The following is a 26,530-nucleotide window of genomic DNA, read 5'->3' as shown; positions in this document are numbered from 1 at the left end:
CTTTAGCCTGGTAAACGTGTTGTCTCCTTGTGAAATATAAAACATATTAAAAATGACTTTCTGCTAAAGTCTTTTATTTATATAAAGTTAAAACCTTCTTACTTTTAACTAGACAACACTCATGTCAGGTTTAATTCTTGTATATATGTGGATGAAAAATAAAAGTCCCCAAACATTAACATGGCAGCAATTGCTTTTACAGCCTTTAAGGCTTTGATTTTAATTTCTTAGGCTTTTCTACCTCAGGAATGTATTACCTTAGCTGTATTTGGCAACACTTTTTGGAATTTTTGGTCCTCAATGCTCTTCAACTTCGTATACTTTATTTGGACTTTATACCTTTTTATTTGAGGGTCACTGATGAGTCTTTTGTAGACGAATCACGTTTCTGACTCAGATACACACCATCATTTTTTGGTGAAATCAATTGTCCGAATTTTGCTGTACATAAGTACACTTTTCTAAGTATGACTGTTTTATCTTTCTATTCCAACAATGTCTTATAACCATGCAAAACAAAACAATAATCAAATATCCAAGAAAAAACAACTTGTATACTCCCTGTCGTTTTATTGTTCGATCAAAATTTTGTTATGATTGTCAGGTTTTCAGTTGTAAATCGGGTAACTTATTTGGTTTGTTGAGAATTATTGTAACGTTTGAGAAATCCAACATATTTTACAGTTAAAACCTGTTAAGCAGACAATGTGTTGCAGGTTTCCTACCCTTGTTGTATGCCAGTTGCAGATAATTTATATTGTCATGTGAACACAAAAGATAAAGGACAATGATTGAAGACTCAGTAGTCTACAGAAGTACAAAAAAATGCATGCAAATTATTATTCTGACCTAAATTAGGTTATGAAGTGTTTTATTGCAGATTTATTTGAAGAGACCACCTGTATTTAGCAAAAAACTGTGTCAAGGTCTGCGTACTTGTGAGATTAAACATGGCAAATGGCTTCTGGTGATTTTTTTTATCAAAACAAAAAATCGTTAGTTTTGATCTGCATGGGAACGTGGTCTCCACGAAACAAACCTGATTTTCAAATAGTTTCTTCTTGTTGATGATTACCAAAACAATTAATGGACGAAACCATCAAAAGAAATTCATCAAACGGTATTCAATAGGTTTTATTTCTTTGGAAATGGCCACAAGTATGTCTGGAGTATTGTCACCTGAATACTGATAAGAAATATGTACTAAATAAAGTTATCAGTAGTATACCGCTGTTCGAAAGTCATAAATCGATTGTGAGAAAACAAATCCGGGTTACAAACTCAAACCGAGGGAAACACATCACCTATTAGAGGAAAACAACGAAACAACAGAAACACTAAAGTGCAATAAAAAATCAAACGAAAATGTAACACACTCAGAAATGAACTATAAGGTAACAACTGCGATTTTCCTGACTGTACAGGACATTTTAAGAACAAATGGTGGGTTGAACTTGGTTTTGTGGGTAGCCAAAACTCGCGTTTTTATGGCGATGTTAAATATAACATTACAAGGACACCATTACATGACTGGACTACAGTACAGTAAAACTTTCAGAGAAAAGCGAAATCAATTAAAACCAGACATGTAAGAAATTATGACAACATGGCTTCTATGTTTTTCTGAGGCAATGAGATCCTGTTGTTGGTTTGAAGCAAATCAGCCATCAAATATGATAGCTTAGGTCAACATTTACATGGAATCGCTTGGAATGTATGCTATAGAATCATTTAGAACCATTTGTGACCAAAAATGGCAAACACAGTTTTTTTTATGTTGTTGCTCTGAAGAACAAATTATCTTTTAGCTTATTGCTACACTAATGAAACCAGATATTTCTGTATCTTGTTTAACAAAAGTACACTGTAGAATAATCTTCTACAGAAGCTAGTACCAGATGACAAGTGATTTGAAAGAGACTGTGTTTGTTCATAGATCTAAAAGTAAGAAAGATGCAATGGTTATTATTGCCGCCAGTTTTTTATTACTTTATTTCTTCAAAGGCTGGTTTAACCAATCCAAGATTTGCATGCAGAATTGGAGATAATATGTACCATGTTATTCTCATCTGCAAGAAAGCATTACATCTTATTACATTTGAAAAAAAATCCAAAAAAAAATTCAATTCATTTCATTTCAAATGATTATATGTTATTAATCGGGGGTGACGTAACTTTGATTACTATTTACACCACTGGGTCGATGCCATTGCTGGTGGACATTTCGTCCCCGAGAGTATCACCAACCCAGTAGTCAACACTTCGGTGTTCGACATGAATATCAATAATGTGATCATTTTTTTTTTTTTAACAATTTCCTGTTTACAAAACTTTGAGAAACTAAGGATTTTCTTATTTCAGGCATAGATTACCTTAGCTGTATTTGGCACAACCTTTTGAAATTTTGGATCCTCAATGCTCTTCAACTTTGTACTTGTTTAGATTTATAAATATTTTGATATGAGCGTCACTGATGAGTCTTATGTAGACGAAACGCGCATCTGGCGTACTAAATTATAATCCTGGTACCTTTGATAACTATGTACTAAATCAAATATTCCAAATGTATGTGTTTCTTTCGAAAATTCAAAATTATTGTACCTTATTGATTACATATATATTTTGAATTTGTCCCCTTTTTTAATTTCAAGAATTGTTAAAAAAAAAAAAGTAATTTAAATTTTCTTATTTTGTCACTCTGACGTTTATATGAAGTCAAAATGTGGACAAAGCTTTGTTTTTCAAATTTAACTTTGCGATTGACAATTGCAGACGGAATTGATACACAGATCTTATATACTGTCACTATCAATTTACTACACTATCTTAATCTGTATTCAACTTTTACTTTATTATCATTATTTGTATTGTTAATTTAATTTTCTTCAACAAATTGAACCATTTGCAATATTGAAGCATGTTTTTGGTTAGTTTTTTTTACCGATTTTCTTATTTCACAATAGAAGTTTCAGATGGGTTTACTAACCAAGTTTTTTGTTATAATCCATATGTCTGCAATATGAACATGGTCCAGTATATGTTTGATGGTCAGCACCGCATAAATACTCGTGTTCCCTTGGACAGTTCCACACATACCCAGCGGTTCCCTCTACTGCTATTGAACCTTCGGTCCTATACGAACTACAATCGATCTAAAAAGTAACGAAAATCATGGTTTACTTTAATGCATCACCATGATGTAAATAACCAAACTGAGTTATAACCAGTAAAGACAGCATCTTTTCATTAATTTGTTACTTTATATGATACGTTTAATATAACATTTATGACAAATAAACTCATCAGAGATACCAAGATTAAAATTTTGTATTTGCGCCAGACGCGCGTTTCGTCTACAAAGACAAAGCCGACTTTCAAAATTTGCCTGTTATCTGTTAACAATTAACAACTATAAAATCGGACTAAAATTTATAAAGTTCTTTGCATCTAAAGATGACCGACAGTAATAATATAAATACATACGAAATACAAGACCGAAATAACTACTTAGTTGTAGATGTAAGCTTAGAACCAATGATTTAATAAAAACCGAGATTCTTACTGTGTGTCTTTGATTTATATGAAGGAACAAAAACTTTAACATTTAACCTGAACGAGAGGTTTACGACACGTTCCTATTTTTTAACTTTCAATTTTCGGTTCAAAATTATATTGAAATATTTTCAAATCAGAATACATGCATTTACACAAACAGAAGCCACCACTTTGAAGTTAGATGCAATTCAATCAAAATTTAAGACCTGTAAAAATATGACACACGATGTATCAATATTAAGAGGAGACGGATTTAGGGTGTATTGACATAAATCTATGAGCTCAACAGGTTACCACTGGGTCGATGCCACTGCTGGTGGAGATTTATTTCCCCGAGGGTATCACCAGCCCGGTAGTCAGCACTTTTGTGTGCTGACATGAATTATCATTGATATGGTTATATTTATGAATTAACTGTTTACAAAATTTTGAAATTTTGAAATACTAAGGTTTTTTTTTTTAACTCGGACATAGATTACCTTAGCTGTATTTGGCAAAACTTTTAGGAATTTTGGTCTTCAATGCTCTTCAACTTCGTACTTTATTTGGCCCTTTCAACTTTTTGGGATTCGAGCGTCACTGATGAGTCTTTTGTAGACGAAACGCTCGTCTGGCTTATATACAAAATTTAGTCCTGGTATCTATGATGAGTTTATTTGCACGAATCTAAGATATTCCAGAACAAAATATTTTTCTTGTAATTGAATTCGTTTTTTTTATATTCAGTTGTTCACTTGACTTGGAAATTCATAAATTAAATTTGTCGCGTAATTTTTGTGTAGTTTTTTGTCGAGCCTGCAACTTTTGTTGCAGAAAGCTCGACATAGGGATATTGATCCGGCGGCGGCGGCGGCGGCGGCGGTGTTAGCTCACTTCTTAAAAGCTTTATATTTTAGAAGGTGGAAGACCTGGATGCTTCATACTTTGTATATAGATGCTTCATGTTACGAAGTTTCCGTCAGTCACATGTCCAATAACATTGACCTCTTTTTCATGGTTCAGTGACTACTTGAAAAAAAAAGTTCAAATTTTTTGTAATGTTGAATTCTCTCTTATTATAAGTAATAGGATAACTATATTTGATATGTGCGTACCTTGCAAGGTCCTCATGTCTGTCAGACAGTTTTCACTTGACCTCGACCTCATTTCATGGATCAGTAAACAAGGTTAAGTTTTGGTGGTCAAGTCCATATCTCAGATACTATAAGCAATAGGGCTAGTATATTCGGTGTATGGAAGGACTGTAAGGTGTACATGTCCAACTGGCAGGTGTCATCTGACCTTGACCTCATTTTCATGGTTCAGTGGTTATAGTTAAATTTTTGTGTTTTGGTCTGTTTTTCTCATACTATATGCAATAGGTCTACTATATTTGTTGTATGGAATGATTGTTAAGTGTACATGTCTAGCGGGCAGATGTCATGTGACCTTGACCTCATTTTCATGGTTCAGTGGTCAAAGTTAAGTTTTTGAGTTTTGGTCTTTTTATCTAATGCTATATGCCATAGGTCAACTATATTTGGTGTATGGAAATATTTTATGATCTTTATGTCAGTCGAGCAGGTTTTATTTAACCGTGACCTCATTTTCACGGTTCATTGCACAGTGTTAAGTTTTTGTGTTTTGGTCTATTTTTCTTAAACTATAAGTAATGTGTCAACTATATATGTTGTATAGAAGCATTGTTAGCTGTACCTGTCTGCCTTGCATGGTTCATCTGACCTGGACCTATTTTTCAAGGTTCATTGGTCTTTGTTTAGTTATCTTGGTTAATGTTAAGTTTATGTGACAGTTGTAATAAAGCTTAGCTTTATACTTAGGACTATCAACATTATATCAATGATTAGTATAGAAGGCGAGACATTTCAGCGTGTGCACTCTTGTCTAGAACAAGTTTAGAGATTTAATTGTACTTAATTTGTTACTCGTTTCATAATGTAGATGAATTCATGTGGAAAATGTAGTATAATAACACGTTTCCTAACCATTGTTGTAGATGCATACGGGTCAGTCCCGTCACAAGAACCATTGTGTGCCATATGATATCTATCTGAATTAGTACTAGATAGATGGGAATATTTACAACCATACATGGTCAACCAACAAGCATTTTCTGAAAACAGAAAAAAATGTCAAGTATCATAAGCATACTTGCATTAGTTATTCAAAAATGCCACAAAGAAGAACAAATATTGATTTTTCTTTTAGCGTTAACGATAACACATATCTATTTTGTTATTATCATTTTTGCTTGTGTTATAACATATAATATATATGTCTTGTACACATAAGCAGCTTGCGTTTATCTTATATACTGTAAATTCAGAAATTATTGCGTGCATTTATTATTGCGATTTTGTCATTTTACACTTGAATGCGATTTTAATTTTTACGATTTTGAATAAAATCATGCTTAATTCAGTTAAAATATTACAAAATGCGAGTTTTTATTATTGCGTTTACAACTCAGTCGCATTATTCGCAATAATAAAAACCTCGCAATAATTTCTGAATTTACAGTACATGATTTGAATCAACAGGTGACATTTCCTTGACTCCATTTTGGATTTTGGTCTTTCACCCAGACTAAAACGACTGATATTTTCTCTGTTTTATACATATATATCGCTTAGTTTAATGATACTTACTGAATGTGATATTGCCTGTACTGCACACTGGTTCTAAATGATTGTCGCAGTGTGGACAGCTCTTGTCCGAGTGAGAACATTCACCAGAGTGGGCATAGCTTACATGATCTCCAGTTTTAGTTGCTTCGCAATTTGCCAAGTTTAGGAAACATCTATTATCTGAATATGATACAATACATATTCAAATAAGTTTACATGCTAGCTTGGCTTTAGATGAATTTGGCTATTTATTTTAGGTATTTTTTACATATAGCTCTTCAAAGGTTTCGGTACTTATCCATCTTCGGAATTCAAATGTTTGGCTTTGAGCGTTCTTAATGAAGGTAAATACAGAAAAGCGCTTCAGACGCAAGCAATTATTAAACGTGTTGTTTTCATTTTTTTGCAAACATTTAATCTAGCTGGATTTTTATATTGATTTTGTTAATCAAGGAACACGTTGACATTATTGAAGAGATTGCTAGCTCTTGAAAATCTGTCATTATATTCACATTGTAGCATTTCTATCCCTAACAGATAGAAATCTTGAAAGATATTGTTTTCTCTAGCTGATTTTGCGAGGGTTATAATTCTTTATGCGATGTTGACTCCAAATTATGTTTTCATATTAACCTTTAATATTTTGACTTCATTAAAATATACATAAGATAAACCCCTCGCCTTATAATATTATTACAACTTACGGTAGGTGTTACCATCAGTTCCACATGCTAGCTGTAATTCTTCATCACACACATCCTTACAGCTGTATTTTGGATGGGTTGGTGGTTGGTGAGTAACATGACCACATGAGCCAATGTGTAAAAGATGTAGACCTTTCCCCTTAGCACATATTGCCTCATCTAGGAGACATTGATTACCTGAATATAAAATACAAACATCAAAAGAGAGACGGAAGACTCCTGAGGGACATTCAAACTTAAAAATATACTAGAACACACCCTCGAAATCGCGGGCATTCAGACCGTAGTTTAAAGTACGGTGACCTATAGTTATTAATTTCTGTGTCATTTTGGTCTCTTGTGGAGAATTGTCTCAACATGGCAATCATACCACATCTTTTGTTGTTGTTGTAAAATGAATTTTGTAAAAGATTAAATGACTGGAGAATTTCAGAAAAGGTATCAAAAGTTCACATGAATAATTTTAGCGCTTTAATATCTGTATATTATGAACATTCATTGCTATATAAATAAAGTGTATAAGTTACTTTCAATTCAAGTTTACTAATCGATCCATGGTGGTCAATTGATATAGTATACAGACCCTCTCCATTTAATAAACTCTGTGACCGCCGTGGATAGTAAACTTGAAAATGATAGCAGATAGAATTAAAATACACTTTATTCGTAGTATATGTATGTTCAAAGTATACAGAAAAACGCAAACCGGAAGTCTAATCTGACTTAAAATTTCGTCTAATGACGGGACAATATCCGGATGCCTTATTTCTCGTTTTTCTCCCAAAATAACTCAATCTGAATAATCATATAAATGGATGACAAATGCGACTATGCACTGTACCTATAGAAAACAGAGGCGTGTTGATTAATTTATTGTGGAAAAAAGAGAAGCGACACCCAAAATGAGGTCTTCTCGTTTAATAGTATAGATAATGATTCAAAACAGTGGATTGGATTGGCAAATAATTAAATTAGTTTTTGTATAAAAATGTTAGAAAAGAGTCAGCGATTTTTCTTCTTCTTCTTCGTGTACATATATATGCATTTCTACTTAATTGTACTTACTATATGTTTGGACAGCTGAACTACATACGGGTGCCCAGTGGGAGGTACACGTTCTGGTTCTGTTACATTGGCTTTGTCCAAACGCAAAATCTGAAAGGGAATGAAGCGTTGGTGAAGAGTATCATGAGTATTTGATATTGATGAGTTGCAAATTGACTATTTTGAAAAGTTTTTTTTATCATGTTTATGTCAAACATTTTATAGTTTTGCTACAATTCAAGAACCTTTGACAAAAATTCAACAAATTCAACATTCTGTCATGTCGTGTATTACTTTGAAAATGACCTGATGCATTGTACTGAACTATTCCCGCCTCCCAAGTTTCATGTAGGGTTTGTTTTGCTGAGTTTTTTAAAAAGTTTTCTATTTTGTGTTTTGTGTGCTGTTTTTCTTTTTCTGTTAAAGCTAGCCGTTGACAGTGTATTTTCGACTCTGAATTTCCCTTTTGTATCTTTTGCCTCTCGTTTAAATCATATAAATTCTTAAGCATTTTGACACTTTGACACGCTAATAAGTGATATAGAAATAGATCTTAAATTATCAAGGTTCTCGCAATACTCCACATCATATTGAAAATACCACCTTTTTTTCTAATTGGCAAATTGCGAAGCAACTAAAACTGGAGATCATGTTATCTATGCCCACTCTAGTGAATGTTCTCACTCGGACAAGACCTGTCCACACTGCAACAATCATTAAGAACCAGTGTGCAGTACAGGCAATATAACATTTAGTATGGACCATTATCAAAGAAGAGGAGCTAACCCAAATAAGGGCACACAAGATAGAAGTTTTGGATGCACGAGCTACGCACCATTGAACTTAAGGGAACAAGATATATTCAAATCCGTAAACTTTATAAGATATGTTGATAACATAATAGATTTTGATTTAATATATCAATGACGTTTCATAGTCCTCTCTCAGAACTAAACTTTAAGACTCAAAGGTATTATTCATTTTCCATCGTTAACTTTCCTTTCTACGTAGTCATTTCAACACCACCTGCATACGGAATATATCCCAACAAGTTGCTACAATATTTCAGGTATTACGATTCTAATTTTGAACTATTTGGGGTTGCTGTTTACAAGAAAGCATTTGAACGATGCGTTTAATATCAAAATTCATTCCCCATCTTTCAGTTTTATGGAAGCCATCTTTAGCAGAATGACATATTTGCAAATGATTTTCTTGTCGTAACAACAATCTAGTCATCCTTTGCCTCGATTTTAATATACTGAATGCTTATCACCTGATTTTTTTCTTGCTATAATCAAAATGTCGGGGTCTATAAGAGAATCTGTTGTCTTTTTATCGTTTGTATTGCCACGACGTTGTCATTTGTCTTTTTAACATCATATTTGTATTAACCGGGCCTCCTTGGTATCTTATCCATTTGTCAGATGTTCATATATAACGACGAACACGTAGGTGATCAAAATAATGGATATTATGTTTATATACACCTGGAAAAAGTATTGCAACACTTCCATTGAAAACTATGTAAAATAAAATGATTGTAGAATGTTTATAATTTTGGTTTTACCAAATACTTTCACTCTGCTAATGGTTTGAAATTGAACTTGTGAGGGTCTCGAGGCCAATACAGCAAACCTTGAATACAGCCAGTAAATAACACTTTTATTAAATAATCCAACTTGTTCAATACAGACTTGTTCTGAATGCTGTATTACATAATCAAATTTGAATATAGGGCCAATATTTTCAATACGGAATGACAATGGTGTGAATATAGGTCCAATATTTCCAATACGGACTGGCAATGAATCCCGAATTACATGCACAATTATATGTTTACATGTTAATCAGGATTCATTGCCAGTCCGTATTGGAAAATATTGGACCGGATCGAAAAGCAATATAGATCACGTGATTTTTATGACCAGGACAACGTCATCGGTATGACACATGCCGTTTTGGTAGCATAAGGGCTGTTTTAATCGTATTATTAAATAATTATACTTATTGTAATATGTGTCATTGATATTACGAAACTAATATTTCAAAACCTTTTTTGCAAGGAAGCTGAACAAGAACCTTACACACATGATTATCATTAATTTAGTTTATTCTATTAAAAGGCTTTGTGAGGAAAAAAGGTGGTGTGTGTCCTTAAAATGATCAGCTATTAGTGAGAGAGAAAATGCTTGAAACATTTGCTTGTCTTGAAATCATTTTCTTTTTCTTGATTTTCTTATCCCAGGAATAGATTACCTTAGCCGTATTTGGCACAACTTTTTTTGAACTTTGGGTCCTCAATGCTCTTCAAAGGAGTAGGTCCGGTAAGGACCGATTTTGGCCTCAAATTTCAGTTTCATCTGACGAAAGATTTTGACCACTTTTTAAACACTTAAGTGTCTATTTCATATGATTCAATTCATTTATGTGAAAGATTTTAACTTATTTAGTCATAAAAATCGATCCGATTCAAGCTCAAATATGAAAAATCTACCAAATATGCGAAAAAATGTCACTTTTCAGATGGTTTCTGTCAAAAACGAAAGTGGCCGCATCCGTGTTCATCCTCAATCTTTATATATGTTATGTATTATCATCAAATTCAACTTCCATTTCAATATTTTGGATGAACACGAATGCGGCCACTTTCGTTTTACACGGAAACCGTCTAAAATTTAACTAAAATGCTGGAATTGTGAAGGTTTCAGTAATTTAGCATGACTTATTGGTGCTAGTACCCAATATATGTGCATTGTATTGTCAAAAAAAGCCCATATTTATGTAGCAGAACCATTCTACTATCCAATAAATAACTACAAGTTTACATTTTAACAATTTTGTAAAACTGCTATATTTTGGGGCCGAAAAGAGGTCTTACTGGACCTACTCCTTTGTACTTGTTTGCTTTACAACTATTTTGATCTGAGCGTCACTGACGAGTCTTATGTAGACGAAACGCACGTCTGGCGTATTAAATTATACTCCAGGTACCTTTGATCACAATTTACTATAATGAATCAATAGAAGTGCAAGCTCGTCAAGTCCATTGGACTCATTATATTAAGTATGAGATGGATATATTGTATATTTTTTTAACAATATTAATCACATGACACACACTTTTTCGCTGTATTTTTTTCCCAGAATGACGTCAAAGCGTCTTATGACTATTATGAGGAGGAGACAAGCACATCAAACGCAACTAGTTTGTATTCTCAATAATGCTCATAATTAAGGATGTTTGCCGATATATTTGAAATGTGACTAGGGATAAAACAAGATACTTACACATATACGAAACTAAAGGTATTTTAAATGGTCATTGTTATATTATAGTTCGTTTCTGTGTGTGTTACATTTTAATGTTATGTTTCTGTTGTGTCTTAGTTCTCTTATATTTGATGCTTTTCCCTCAGTTTTAGTTTGTTACCCGGATTTGTTTTTTCTTAATCGATTTATGAATTTCGAACATCGGTATACTACTGTTGTCTTTATTTAACAATATACATCCTACATAAAACTAGGTAGTGTATGATTTTGAATGTGAACTTACCTACAACAGCAAGAAAAAAAATTGACCTCAACATGGTGCCGGATTTTCTGTTTTAGCTTATCTCTTAATCTTTGCATATACTGGAATCGTGACTTCATATTGATAATTTATTGAGATCATGAACAATAATTTCATTCATGGTTTACAATGAGTTTTGTTTTTCCAGATATTGTCACATGTTATGGTCATAAGAAAATAAAAGCTTTTAAGACCCTGTCACGCCCACCTGTGTCTTCAACAATAGCAATATATTGGTAAAAACTACTATGAGAGGACAATGAATTTATAAAAAGTTACATGAAAACTGCAGTCATGTTGACATATGTGTAGATCTTGTCCTACTGATCAATTTTGCATTTGAAAAGATCATATATATGTTTATCTATGACAGTTTTCAAATTTTTTTACAAGACTTAAAAAAGTTATAAAAGCATTTCAAATACGACTACACCAAGTATTTTGGCCATATAGCTTATGAGCAGACTTGTCTTGCTGATCAGTTTTGTTGTATAACATTTCTATCTAAATATTAAAGTTTTTAGAATAATAAGCCAAAAAAAAAAAGAACAATCGTCAACAAACGGTAACAATTAACTTCAATAAGGAGTCAACTTATACTAGTAGTTTCGGTACTGGGAAATAATGTGTAGATCATATTAGCCTTTTTTTTTAATTTTTTTTTCAAAAGTGCTATAAATTAATAAAAATCTCCATATATAAAGACAACAGTAGTATCGCTTTTCAAAACTCATAAATCGATTGAGAGAAAACAAATCCGGATTACAAAATAAAACCGAGGGAAACACATCAACTATAAGAGGAAAACAAAGAAAACAACAGAACACTAAAGTGCAAAAAACAACAACAAACGACAAAATACATAGAAACCAACTGTTGGATAAAAAAACTGCTATGTTCCTGACATGGTACAGGGCATTTAAAAAAAATGGTGAGTGAAACCTGGTATTGTGGTAAGCCAAAGCTCCAAGCTTTATGGCAATGTTGACTATACCGCTAAAATCACAACACTACATGTGATAACAAATAATTCCATAAGGAGTCGTCTGACTATTTAAGCCGTTGTTATTGTTTGTAGATCCTGCATATGTTGCTAATAATTTTCCTGATGATTTGTTTTATGTATCTATTATAATTTTCGAAATAATATATATATTTTTTTATTTAAGGGCTATTACTCCTATTAGAAGCCATCAGACATTTTTGACGTTAATAGACAGCAGGTAGAACGCAAGATTCCCTAAATTCTGCTTTCTGTCAGATTTTCTCCATTCACGCTGGTTTTCGAGGTTAGAGACGAAACTTGCCTTTTACCCCTAAATTCTATTTTTAGCTTCTTTCCATCAATCTTGATTGACAGTTGGAGTCATCGGACACATTTTTTAAAACAAGATACACCACTATTAATTGTTAACAAGTTTGGTTAAATCATAGTTTCAGAAAAGATCTTTGTAAAAATCACCGGACGACGACAAAGACGGACACCATGACGTACGAACGACAAAAACTGATGAAAAAAATGCACTCGACTTTTCGAAAATGAGCTCAAAAGAATATCTGGTGTATTTTCACTTGGATTGTATGAAAAACTTCTACAGAAACGACCAATCAAATTAAACCAGAAATCTCAGAATTTTCCGTTATAAGGTTATAGCTAGTGTTGTTGCTTTGCGGTTATCAGTTAGTTGACTAAGAAGTCTGGTAGGACAGCTTTAATTTTCTACTGAGTCTCTCTGAGTGTATTTTAGTTCTTGGCAACTTAGCCATTTTTTTTTTCGTTTTTCGGATATAAGTTTACATAAAACGTTGAGAAACTATACAAAAAGATCTTCTAAAGCCATTCATTTCAAAAAATTTATGTCGATGTTGAATAAAATACTTCTTGTGAACTGCTACAGCAATTAAACCAAGCCTTCCAGTATCTTGTTATATACGGGACTCCAACGCAAAATATGTAAAACAATTTGTTTTTATAGAACTTTGTACCAGTGAATGACTTATTATTAGGGAGAGCCTGTGGCTTTGTGTTTCATTTATACAGTGTCTTACAGACAACTACACATCAGTTCTAGTTTATTTAAAAAAAATAAGCTGTAATGGAAACTATCACCATCAGTTTTATTTATTTCATTAAATATAAGAATTAGTTTAACCAACCCACGTGTTGCAGGAAGACTTAAAGATTACGTGCACCATGTTATTCTCATCTGCAATAAAATATAACATTTAATAACATTTACAATAACTCAAAATAAAATCATCCTTCAAAATAAATACTTAGTTAATCATTAGATTTAAATATTGTCAGAAACACTAACTATTTTGTTCTTGAAGTTACTATTATATCTAGTACTGTTATACTAACCGTTGACCTCAAATAAGGTACATCCATGTGTTCATTCGAAGATTTGAAGTTACACTGATATAGAAGACCATATTCAGACACTTTTCGTCTTTGAAATCATTTTATTTCAAGAGTATTTTTTATTTTTCCCTCGAGGAAATTTTCCTTATGTGAAACCCTAAGCCGACCAACAACTTGAAGGCAAAAGTGGAACAAAGGTCTGTGTTGTCCCTTTTCAATTTTCATTTGTAAAACTCAGTACTTAATATGAAGATAAAGTAAACTGTCCTTTACAATATTGCTATAATCTTATAATCAGTTTTTAGGTGGACCTTTATTATCATTTGTCTTCTTGTTCTTTTTGTATTTTGCCATTGAATTGTCAGATATTTTTTCAATATCCCTTTGGTATCTTTCGTCTCTATTGATATTGTTATTGCTGTTGTGGTTTATCAAATAGGTATTTTACACAATATCGTTTTTCAGTTGAGTCTTGTTTGAATAAGGTTGTATTTGATTTTCCTATTTCGCAACTCGAGTTTTAATTACCGAGTTTTTTGCTATAGTCCATACGTCTGCAGTATGAGCATGGTCCAGCGTAGGTATGGTGGTCAGCACCGCATAGTAATTCGTTTTCTCTTGGGCAGGTCCATAAATGCCCAGTGTTTCCTTCTCCTGCTATTGACCCATGGGTCATATATGAACTACAGTCGAGCTACAAGATATGATAGTATATCATTGTAACTTTGATACATCATTGAAAACAGCTAGACTGCGTTTACACCAGTAAAGCCAACATCCTTACTGTAAGTCTTTCTCGAAAGAACATTTTTGAAAAGTTTATATCCACGTCTACTTCCAAAATTCACCCGTTTACGGTCAACAATCAAGTACCTTTAAATCCGAATGAAAATGACATAGTTTTACTTGTTAAACTTCAGATGACGTACAATTACAATACAAAGAAATACTAGAAAACGATACTTAATAGAAAAGAGTGTACTGGTTTTAAGACGGAAACTAGGACACTTATTGCTTACTTCTTTTTGGCATTTACAGATAATGTAAAGTACTTCATTAGCTCAAATGCAAATGTTGGCATAACAAAGATGTCTGTAGATTTTGCATATGAATTGTATGTGTAGAATGAATGTTTAACTAGGTGAAAAAGTATATGGAAAAATAACACGATTTTCGAAACATTTGTCTAGAAGTTAGATTGAGATTAAAGATTTTTTTAAAGTATCAAGAAATATAAGGACTATTTGTGACTTGTTTAATGCTTAGCATAGGAAGAGCTTCAAGGGTTATAACATATTAAGAAACAAATTGATTTCATGAGAAAATCGAAAATTCTACAAATCTGTCACTGTTCCTGGTAATAAAATATTTTGAGCTCTTTTTTTATTAGTAAACTTAATGTTATTTACTTTATCTTGATATTCATTAACTCATTTATTCAGTACGTCATAAAGAGAAGAAACAAGAACATTGATCCGTTAATCCACATGATGACATAATACACTCTTACAGCTACCAACATTAGTTTTTTTTTTAAATATCATACTATATTTTATATTTAGATACTCGAAAATTAATAGAATGCACAATGAATTTCGAGGCCTGGTGTGTTTTTCTCTTTTCAAAATATAGTAGTCTCTTTATGAAGAGATATAAACAAGATCATTTATATCACAGAGACTTCTGAGAAGAGAAGACTTTAGGGTTTTTTAAGATAACGAACCCCAACAAACTAATGAAAATGAAAATCTTAATTAACTGTAACGATCATCGGCGTTCTCCGGTGATTAGAATTGAAATATCCACTTAAGTATAGCACATTATTTTCACGCTTTTGGTCTTTTATTTTTTGTTGTTTGTGCTGTATTTAGACCACTCTACAACGAAATTCGTTACATGCATAAACATTGATTCATATCCTTGTATTGGCAATATAATCATTAGTTAAAATGCAAATGTTGGCATGACAAAGATATCTGTAGATTTTTCATATGAATTGTATGTGTATAAGTGAATGTTTAACTGGGTGAAAAAGTCTTGGAAAATAACACGATATTGAACTCCAAGAATGCATGAACAAATTATGTGCTATTTTTTCTCTCGTGGATCTTATTATTATATACATGTTTATAATGACGTTTATCCTAACCATTGTTGTTGATGCATACGGTACTGTCCCGTCACATGAACCATTGTGTGCCATATGATATTTATCTGATGAAGTACTAGATAGATGGGCGTATCTACATCCATATATGGTCAACAAACAAGGATTCTCTGGAAATGAAAAAAAAATACAAATACGATAAAAATGACAGGTATTAATTATCAAATAAAAATAATAAGTCTCTTTAATTATTTAAGTTTAGCGTTAACTATAGATTATATTTCATTATATTTCTTTTTTTTTGGTGTTTTATTTTACAGGTATAATCATCAAAATATACATTTATATAATACACAGCACAAACAACAGTTTCGAAAAGACCAAAAGAATGAAAAGGTATATAATTTAACAAAACGCATTTGACCAACTGATCGAACAACTGATGTTCTTAAACCCTGCTGACTGCCATTGACGATTGTCAAATAAATTGATCACGAGATATAACAAAATGGATCTTAAAATTAATTTAATACCAAACAGAAAACAATAAATTTGCGCCAAAAATGCCACAAACATGAGGTGCAAAAAATAACTCCAAGTCTACATTATAAACAAAGTACAAACCTATGATTGCGTTTGATAGAAACCGCAATTTTTTTTATACGTATGCATGTAAAACAAATTTCGTTGTAGAGTGGTCTAAATACAGAAAACCAACATTTTCCAAAAAGACCAAAAGAGTGAAAAAATATATTATATCAAAACGCATTTGACTTACAGGTCGAACAACTCATCACAAGGCGTAATTAAACGGATATCTATATAATTTAATACCAAGTAGAAAACAATAAACGTGTGGCAAAGATGATAAATCACAAACACCACATCCGGATTTTGACAATAAATGTCTCTTTAGTGATGTTAGGGATCGAAAAGTATTTGGAAGGCCATTTAATTTACCTCAATTTGTGATAGACTCTTGAATTTTAAAGAGTCAAAATAGGATGAACGGATTATATAATCCGGAGTGAAAATATAATACAAGCCCTAACAAAATAAATATAAACAAGTCTAAATTGAAAACAACGTTCAAACCTATGATTGCGTTAGATGAAAACCGCAATTTTTATACGTGTGCATGTAACAAATTTCGTTGTAGAGAGGTCCAAATACAGCACAATCAATAGTTTCCAAAAGACCAAAAGAGTGCAAAAATATATTTTATCAAAACGTATTTGACAAACAGGTCGAACAACTGATGTTTTGAACCCTGCTGGGGTATATAAGCTTTGACCTATTATCAACTTATGTAGCTTTTTTCACCGGGTAAATCTTTTGAAATTTTGTATTTATTTTGTATACATTGCGTCTACTTTGAGGCTACTTACTGTATGTGACATTGCCTGTACTACACACAGGATCTAAGTGATTGTCGCAGGTGTGTGAACAGGTTTTGTCCCTTTCAGAACATTCACCAGAGTGAGCATAACCAACATGATCTCCAGTTTTAGTTGCTTCGCAATTTGCCAAGTTTAAGAAACATCTATTATCTGCAATGTTAAAAAACATAATCACATCAAATTTTATGTTTGCATTGATATATCCAATCTAGATTCCTTTTTTTTCTCCCCGTCAAATAAGTTGATTTTAATATTCAATAAAAATAAAACAGCAGTTCTATCCCTAACTGAAAGTTGAAGTTTGAATGATATTGTTCCAATTACTAGTACCTACTATCCATTGTCGTGACAGGGCAGACTAGATAGAAGATTTGTTTCAATAAAAATCATTATCCTGTCGCAAAGGTGTATGTAAGCTTTGGGGATGATGTAAATGAACGCGTTTTTATATGAAGCGGTGAAGGAAATGCTTTTCAAGTCAAACATTTGATTTCTTTATAATTGAGAAAAACTATTCGAGGAGAATACCAAGAAGAAATTAAACAAATTTATTTCCCCTAGTATCTACCATATGTATTGTAGTGTTTCAACTCACTTATATGGTGTTTTGAAAGGGTTATCTGTTCTTTATTTTACGGTTTACTCCCTTTTACTTCAACTTGTGATTTCTCGTTAACCTATTTTGACTTAATTTGAACTTCCGCATCAAAAAATGAATACAACTTACGGTATGTGTTTCCATCAGTTCCACATGCTAGCTGCAATTCTTCATCGCAGACATCCTTACAGCTGTATGATGAATTAATGGGTGGTCTGTGTGTTACGACGTGACTACAGGAGCCACGGTGTGAATAATGAAGATTAATTCCTTTTGCCTTTGAGTAGCATATTGCAACACTCAGGAGACACTGATTGCCTAAAAATAATGATCTATACATCAAAAGAGAGTAGTTATTTGAAACAATAGATTGCCTTTGGAAATAAATAAATAAACTTTGAATGAAAATAGAAGCGAAAAGTAAGCGACGTTTATGCAATTTGGATGTTTAGTAATTACATTTCTATTTACTATATGTTTTGCCATCTGATCCACACACGGGTGCGTACTGGGAAGTACATGCTCTGTGGCAATTGGTTTGTCCTAATGCAACATCTGAAAAAGAAATACTAGCGTACATTTACCATGTAGATTTCCTTGTTGTTTGCTTCTTCTAAGCTTAAGGTAGTCATTGAACAATAAAGACATTTTAGTACTAAAGTTAAGTCATTCTTCCCAAAGTTTTATGGCGTTATCGAGATCGTGTTGAAAACTAAGGATACACGTTTTCGTATTCACAATCTAGTCCTGGATTTTGAGACACCGAATGTTTTTTACCTAAAGATTACTTGCCATTACCAAACGTGAAGACGGAGGTTTAGGTTAAACTTAAACCCGAATTTATCCCTGGTTTTCGGTGGCGTTCTAATGAGTTGGTCAATAGTTTGTTTTGTGTGTGTATCGTTTTGTGTAATGTTATTTGTCTTTTCGCTGTTTTTATTGTTATAGGGTTATCTTTTTTCTTACACTTTAAGGTTTTGATTAACCCTTGCTGTCTTTCAGCTATTCATTTATAGCGTATCAGTGGAAGATCTTCTAAATGGTGGATATTATATACAATTTATATATATAAACGAGTATAAATTGAAAACTACGTTCAAAACTATGATTGCGTTGGATTAAAACCGCAATTTTTATACGTGTGCATATAAAACAAATTTCGTTGTGGAAGGGTCTAAATACAGCACAAACAACATTTTGAAAGTGAAAAAGTATATTTAAACAAAACGCATTTGACTAACAGTTCGAACAACTGATGTTCTTTAACCCTGCTGACTGCCATTGGCGATTGCCAAATAAAATTGGTCACAAGATGTAACAAAATGAATCTTAATATAAATTTAATACTAAACAGAAAACAATTAACTTGTGGTCACGATGTTATGCCACAAACATAAGGTGTCAATATTTTTTTTTTCTTTTTTTTTTACACAAGATCCGGATTTCGACAATAAATGGCTCTTCAGTGATGTTAGGGATCGAAACGGTATTTGGAAGGCCATATAAAAAGTACCCTCATTATTAGAAAAACTACCCTCATTTTTAGATAGACTCTTGAATTTTAAGAGTCAATATAGGATTAACGGATCATATAAACCGGAGGGAAAATATGATACAAGCCCAAACGAAAAAATATAAACGAGTCTAAATTGAAAACTACGTTCAAACATATGATTGCGTCGCATGTAAAACAAATTTCGTTGTAGAAGGGTCTAAATACAGCACAAACAACATTTTCCAAAAGACCAAAAAAAGTGAAAAAGTATATTTAAACAAGACGCATTTGACTAACAGGTCGAACAAATATATATATGAATGACCAATTATTTCTTGGTGAACAGGGAAAAAATACTTCAGAAATTAAAGAAATGTCAAAGTACAAGTGATAAATCAGGCTTTAACAATGTTTAATATTGTCAAAACCTACTATTTTATGTTTTCAAAAAAAAATTATAATCGCTCGCCTTTACTTTTCAAGCTTCGCCTCAAAAATTTGCAAATTAAATATTTTTTTATTAAAATTTTCAAATCGCTCGCTCGCCCCAAATTTTGGAGTCCAAAAATCCGTAGAACAAGAAATTAAATTGGTGTGGCCTTAGAACATATTACTTCATCAAGGAGACACTGATTACCTGAATATAAAATACAAACATCATAAGAGGAACGAAAGACAGACTCCAGAGGGACATTCAAACTCAAAAACATGTAATGATTCAAAACAGTGGATTGGATTGGCAAATCATTTAATTAGTTTTTGTATAAAAATGTTAGAAAAAAGTCAGCGATTTTTTCTTCTTCATGTAATGCATTTCTACTTAATTTTACTTACTATATGTTTGGACAGCTGACCTACATACTGGTGGGAGGTACACGTTTTGATTCTGTTACGTGGGCTCTGTCCAAACGCAAAATCTGTAAAGGAATAAAGCGTTGGTGAAGAGTATTATGAGTATTTGATATTGATGAATTGTAAATTGAATATTTTGTAAAAGCTTTTAAGTAAAAAGTTTTTTAGTTTTGCTATTTTAGACCCTTTGACTAAAATTTAACAAATTCAACATTCTGGCTTGTCGTGTATAACTTGAATATGACCTGATGCAAATACTGAACCATGCCCCTCCCCCCTCACCCCCGTTTTAGGTGGGGCTCGTTTTTCTCAGTTTTTTTAAAAGTTTTCTATTTTGTGTTTTGTGTTCTGTTAGTCTTTGTCTTTTAAAGCCATATCGTTGTCAGTTAATTTTCGACTTTTGATGTCCCTTTTGTATCTTTTGCATCTCGTTTAAGGTAGCACAATACAAAGATTTTTCATCCCCAATCAGACATCTTTAAACTGACGTAATTCCACTCATCCTTCTTTAAATTTTAAAAATGAGGTACCAAAAGAAAGAAGAATGATTAATCTTTCTAATTGTGATAATATCATTATGACATAATTATTACATAATTAATTGTTATGTAATTAGTTGCTATATTGTGATGTCCATACTTGAATGAATTTAGCTTCTTTGTTATTCATAGCATCTTTGTTATTCTATCGATGTTTTTGGAAATCTGAGACACAGTTTTGGAGGTCAAGCTGTGTTGTACTAGAATCTATAAAATATTTTGGGATGCTATGAAGAACAAAGACGCTAAATTCATTCAAGTGTGGACATCACAATATAGCAATATATTACATGACAATTGATTATGTAATAATTATGTCATAATGAAATTATCACAATTTGAAAGATTAATCTTTCTTCTTTCTTTTGGTACCTCATTTATTAAATATAAAGAAGGATGAAAGGAATTACATCAGTTTAAAGTTGTCTGATTGGGAGTGAACAAATCTTTGTATTGTGCTACCTTAAATCATTTACATTCCTAAGAATGTAACTTTGACAAGGTATTAGTGTTATAGTAATAGATCTTTTATTATTAAGATTCTCAAAATATATCACGTTCTATTGAAAATATCTCCTTTAAAAAAGAGGAGCTAACCCATATCAGGGCACACAAGATAGAAAAAGAAGATTTGGATGCACGAGCTACGCACCATTAAACTTAAGGAAACAAGATAGATGCAAATCCGTTAACTTTATAAGATGTGAAAATAGAATTCATTTTAATTCAGTATTTAAATGGCGTGTCGTAGTACTCTCGCATAACTAAACTTTAAGACTCCAAAAATATTGTTCATTTTTTATCGTTAACTTTCCTTTCTACGTAGACATTTCAACACACCGTCATACGGAATATATTATAACAAGTTGATACGATATTTCAAGTATTACGATTCCAATTTTGAATTATTTAGGGTTGCTGCTTACAAGCAAGTAATCGAACGATGCGTTTATTAGTAAAATTCATTCCTCCTCTTTCAGTTTTATGGAAGCTATCTTGAGTAGGTTGACATATTTGCAAATTATTTTCTTGTCGTAACAACAATCTAGACATCTTTTCCTCGATTTTAACATACCAAATGCTAATCACCTGATTTTTTTCTTGCTATATTCAAAACGTCAGGGACTATAAGAAAAACTGTTTACCTCTTGTTTATGGTTGCATTTTGATGTGTTACTTTATTTCTTATTCCTGTGTAGCTTTTGAGACTTGCTGGTCTTTTTATCGTTTGTATTGCAATGGCGTTGTCATTTGTACAATATCATACACTTATTGGTATCCGCTCCATCTTTCAACTGTTCATATATATAACGGCGAACACGTAGGTAATCAGAATAATGGGTTCTATGTTTTATACATTGCCAAGCGTGAAAATTGAGTATACTGATTATACTTATTATAATGTGTCTCATCTATATTACGAAACTTATATTTCAAAACATTTTTTGGCAAGGAAGCTGAAAAGGAACCTTACACAAATGATTATCATTAGTTTATTAATCAAAGTAATATGAAACCTCAAATTAAAAAAAAATTATGCATATGTTTTTATGACTAAATGGATAGTTTTCATTATATAACCTATGTACATATATTTTTTTTCTGCAGACAATTCTTTAATTGGTCCACATTTAGAAGAAGTTTACTTCTTTTAATTGCTTGCTTCCAGAAAGCAATTCGCCGACATATTTTCCGTATGCATTGTTACCTTAGCGTAACACTCCTCGTAAAAATCCTGTGATCGCAAAACGCATGGATCTGTCATTAAAATAAACAATTATCTGATTATACATGTTAAACACGTGCTCAATACCAATATGCTTTTTGTTGATTGTTTACTATAAGGTGACAATCGGTAAACTTCGGCTTCATAACACGGCATTAATAAAATGAGGTGTCATATTTGTTAAATCATAACAGACAGAGAGAAAAAAAATTTGTAAGGGTTCTGCGGAACCCAGTGTCTCGCCTATTTTTGCTGTAAATCACAGGCTCAACAACAATGAGGAAAAAAATCAATAAAAATATTCCTCTTGTTACTATTTTATGATTGTAAGAAAATCTAAGTCCATTTGAAAGTAAATTACAGAAAAAAACAGAGTAATCTTTTTACAAACTTTACTTCTGGATACAATCTTATGATCATAAATAAGGTTATTTCCAAGTTTGGTACAAACCCAGGATAGTTTAAGAAAGTTATTTAAATTTTAAAAACTTTAACCACAGAGTGAATGTAATGGTTCCCTGCAGAAAAAACTAAGTCCATTTATAAGTAAAATACGGAAAAAATTGAATTTTATTTTTACAAAATTTTCTTCTGGATACTATCTTATGATCATAAACAAGCTTCTGTCCAAGTTTGGTACAAACCCAGGATAGTTTAAGAAAGTTATTAAAATTCTAAAAACTTTAACCACAGAGTGAATGTAATGTTTCCCCGCAAAAAAAACTAAGTCCATTTATAAGTAAAATACGGAAAAAATGGAATTTTATTTTTACAAAATTTACTTCTGGATATTATCTTATGATCATAAACAAGCTTCTGTCCAAGTTTGGTACAAACCCAGGATAGTTTGAGAAAGTTATTAAAATTCTAAAAACTTTAACCACAGAGTGAATGTTTTGTTTCCCCGCAGAAAAAACTAAGTCCATTTATAGTAAAATACGGAAAAAATGGAATTTTATTTTTACAAAATTTACTTCTGGATACTATCTTATGATCATAAACAAGCTTCTGTCAAAGTTTGGTAGAAATCCAGTATAGTTTAAGAAAGTTATTAAAATTTCAAAAACTTTAACCACAGAGTGAATATTTGTTGACGCCGCCGACGACGCCGACGACGACGGAATGTAGGATCGCTTAGTCTCGCTTTTTCGACTAAAGTCGAAGGCTCGACAAAAAATGACGATTAAACGATATATTTGCGTAAAAAATGATTAAATCGTGCACAGAAGTCATAGACAGTAACTGTTTAATGTCTTTAAATATCAGCTGTATTTGTACAAGGCTAAGAAACAGGTGTAGTGCGAAATGTAGCGCAGCTGTTACTTTAAGACACTAAACAGTTATTGTCTTTATCCTGCAATTAACTCTGTTTATTGTTTGTGCTTAAAAAGACACAAACAAAACTCATTTTTTACATTAATTTTCGATTGAAAATCCCTTGAGGCCCGCGTAGTAATGTTAAAATCACAGTTAGCTGAAGACGGGTTCGCAAAAAAAGAATCTCGAATGGTCAACAATAAATAATACATCGTTCAATGAGAATAATTATCTTTTTTAACATAACAAATAATTTCAACAGTAAAAACAAATAACAAAACATTGTACAATTGGTAACAGAAGTGTACGAGTTGTTCTACGCTTCAGAATTTTGAACTGAACTTGACATTCACCTAACATGCATGCTAAAATTGACATGTTTGATTTTGTTACACATGTACACTTTCAAATTTTGAAATCGATGATTTTCGTCGTAGCAAATACTCCTGTTCGTCTGTTTAATTCTAATAGCTCTAAAGAAATGTTTGAAAACAAACAGAATGTATAAAAGTAATCATAAGTTCGCATAATATCTTACAATACGACATTAGAATGCGACTGCAATTCACATTCTGAGGTCACGCAGGTTTATACAACACTCGTCAACAGCAATACACAAACGTAGTCCGGCATTCGGCGGAGCTTTAAAGCGATATCTGTATAGTATCAGCTACAGCATAGCGATATCTGTAGGGTTGTATCCGTACAGTAAGACACCCAATTGCAGAATACAATGATAAAAACATGCATTGGTTCAAGAATTGGATAAACATTATTTTCCACCAGTCACTCGTTTCATAAGACTTTAAGCATTGCGAGGAAGTGCAAGCTCGTCAGATCTATTGGACCCATTATAGTATAAGGTGGATACATATTGTATATGTTTTTAACAATATTTATCACATGGTACACACGTTTTTGTTGTATTTTTTTCTAGGTTGTATTCTCAATAATGCTCATAATGAAAGATATTTGTAGATATAGACACATTTGAAATGTGACGAGGGATAAGACAAAATACTCAAACAAACACGAAACTAAAGATATTTTAACAGTATAAATCCTACATAAAACTAGGTAGGGTATCATTTTGAATGTGAACTTACCTACACAAGCAAGAAAACAATGGACCACAACATGGTGACTGATTTTCTGTTTTCTCTTAACCTTTGCATATACTGGAATCGTGACGGTTCATATTTATAATTCATTGAGATCATGAACACTAGTATCTTTCTTGGTATTCAATGAGTCTTGTTTTATAAAGAAACTGTCACAAGTTATGGTCATAGGAAACTACAGGATTAAAAGAGCCTATGTCGCCCATTTGGATCTTCAACAATAGACCTTTTTTTAGTAAAATCACTATGTATTGAAAGGATAATAACTCTTTAAAGAGTTAACTGACAATTTCAGTCATGTTGAAATATTTGCAGATCTTGTCCTGCTGATCATGATTGCTTATTAAACCTACATGTATGTATATCTTTGACAGTTTTCAAATTTTTTTTACAAGACTTCAAAAAGTTATAAAAGCATCTTTAAATAAAAAATAAATTCAATACCGACTATACTTAATAATATAGCCATACAGTTTCTCACTTGTCGTCATGATCAATTTATTATGTAATATTTCTATCTAAATATTATAGTTTTCAAAATAATATGCAAAGTTCAAAAATAAAAGAAAGGAAAAAATCGTCAATTAATTGTAATACCTTCAACAGGGAGTCAACATACTTTTTTGGTCTTCGAAAATTGAGTGTAAATCACGATTTGTTGATCATTTAAGCTAGAAATTGCTAAAAGTCGTTATTAAAAAATTAAGTTATTCCATATAGTGGTCTGATTCATGATAATTTCAGTCATTTGACTTATCGGTAGATCATGTCTTGCTAATAATTTTAATTTCTCTGTCTCTATATTATAGGTATCAAAATAAAAGCAAAAGTTAAAAAGAAATGATAAATTTTGACATTTAAGGACTATAACCCTATAAAAGGTCGTCTGACAGTGGTGAGGAAAACACCCACACCAGCATATAGATTTCAAGATTCTTAACATTTCTGCTTTCTGTCAGAGTTTGTCTATTCATAGTGGTTTTCAAGATTATAAACAAAACTAGCTTTTTACCTCTACGTTCTATTTTGAGACTATTTAGCCATCTTGGCTGACAGGTATTGTCCTCCAACACAATTGTCAAAATTAGATACTCAAATTATGATTGTGGTCATCTTTGGTTAAATGTGCCATTTAGTTTCAGAAGACGACAGCCGACGGACGACAATTTAAGGGAAAGGTTTACTTTTCTTTTTTGGCAAGCCAAATAGAGTACTCGGGTATTATCACTCTGATTATATGACAAATATGTAATAAAACTTCTACAGAAACAACCAATCAATTGAAACCAGATATGTCATATATTTCCATTGTAAGGGTATAGTTTTATTGCTTTGATATTATCAGTTAGTCGACCAATACGGAGTGTAGGACAGCTTTAATCTTCAACTGAGTCTGTTACAGTCTGTTATTCTGCAAATCAGCAAACACATATTGTCATATTTTGGGTATAAGTTTGTAATTAAACGTTGGGAAGGTATATAGAAAGATCATCTATAACCATCTGT

General features: G+C 32.1%; 2 protein-coding genes across 2 annotated transcripts in view; both read right to left on the bottom strand.

Annotated features, from left to right (window-relative positions):
- Window positions 1-1,949: 1,949 nt before the first annotated feature.
- Window positions 1,950-11,561, bottom strand: LOC139488262 (four-domain proteases inhibitor-like). The gene is made up of 7 exons (XM_071273765.1): window positions 11,487-11,561; window positions 7,952-8,041; window positions 6,887-7,063; window positions 6,204-6,362; window positions 5,541-5,668; window positions 2,987-3,152; window positions 1,950-2,069 (listed from the first exon to the last, which is right to left on the bottom strand). The coding sequence occupies exons 1-7, from the start codon at window positions 11,518-11,520 to the stop codon at window positions 2,011-2,013; spliced, it is 813 nt and encodes a 270-aa protein (XP_071129866.1). The 5' UTR covers window positions 11,521-11,561; the 3' UTR covers window positions 1,950-2,010.
- Window positions 11,562-13,601: 2,040 nt separating this feature from the next.
- The window catches only part of LOC139488261 (four-domain proteases inhibitor-like), a 31,786-nt gene continuing 18,857 nt past the window's right edge, over window positions 13,602-26,530 (bottom strand). Inside the window, exons 2-7 of the mRNA XM_071273763.1 lie at window positions 18,446-18,529; window positions 18,104-18,292; window positions 17,365-17,526; window positions 16,019-16,146; window positions 14,398-14,563; window positions 13,602-13,711 (exon numbers count right to left, since the gene is read on the bottom strand). Of these exons, the coding sequence (XP_071129864.1) occupies window positions 13,653-13,711; window positions 14,398-14,563; window positions 16,019-16,146; window positions 17,365-17,526; window positions 18,104-18,292; window positions 18,446-18,529 (788 nt within the window). The 3' untranslated portion in view covers window positions 13,602-13,652. The remainder of the gene's footprint in view (window positions 13,712-14,397; window positions 14,564-16,018; window positions 16,147-17,364; window positions 17,527-18,103; window positions 18,293-18,445; window positions 18,530-26,530) is intronic.

This window comes from Mytilus edulis, chromosome 9 (genome assembly GCF_963676685.1).
Source record: "Mytilus edulis chromosome 9, xbMytEdul2.2, whole genome shotgun sequence".
Taxonomy (NCBI): Eukaryota; Metazoa; Mollusca; class Bivalvia; order Mytilida; family Mytilidae; genus Mytilus; species Mytilus edulis.
The sequence above is the reverse complement of the archived record's forward strand: the minus strand, read 5'-3'. Positions and strand labels throughout refer to the sequence as shown.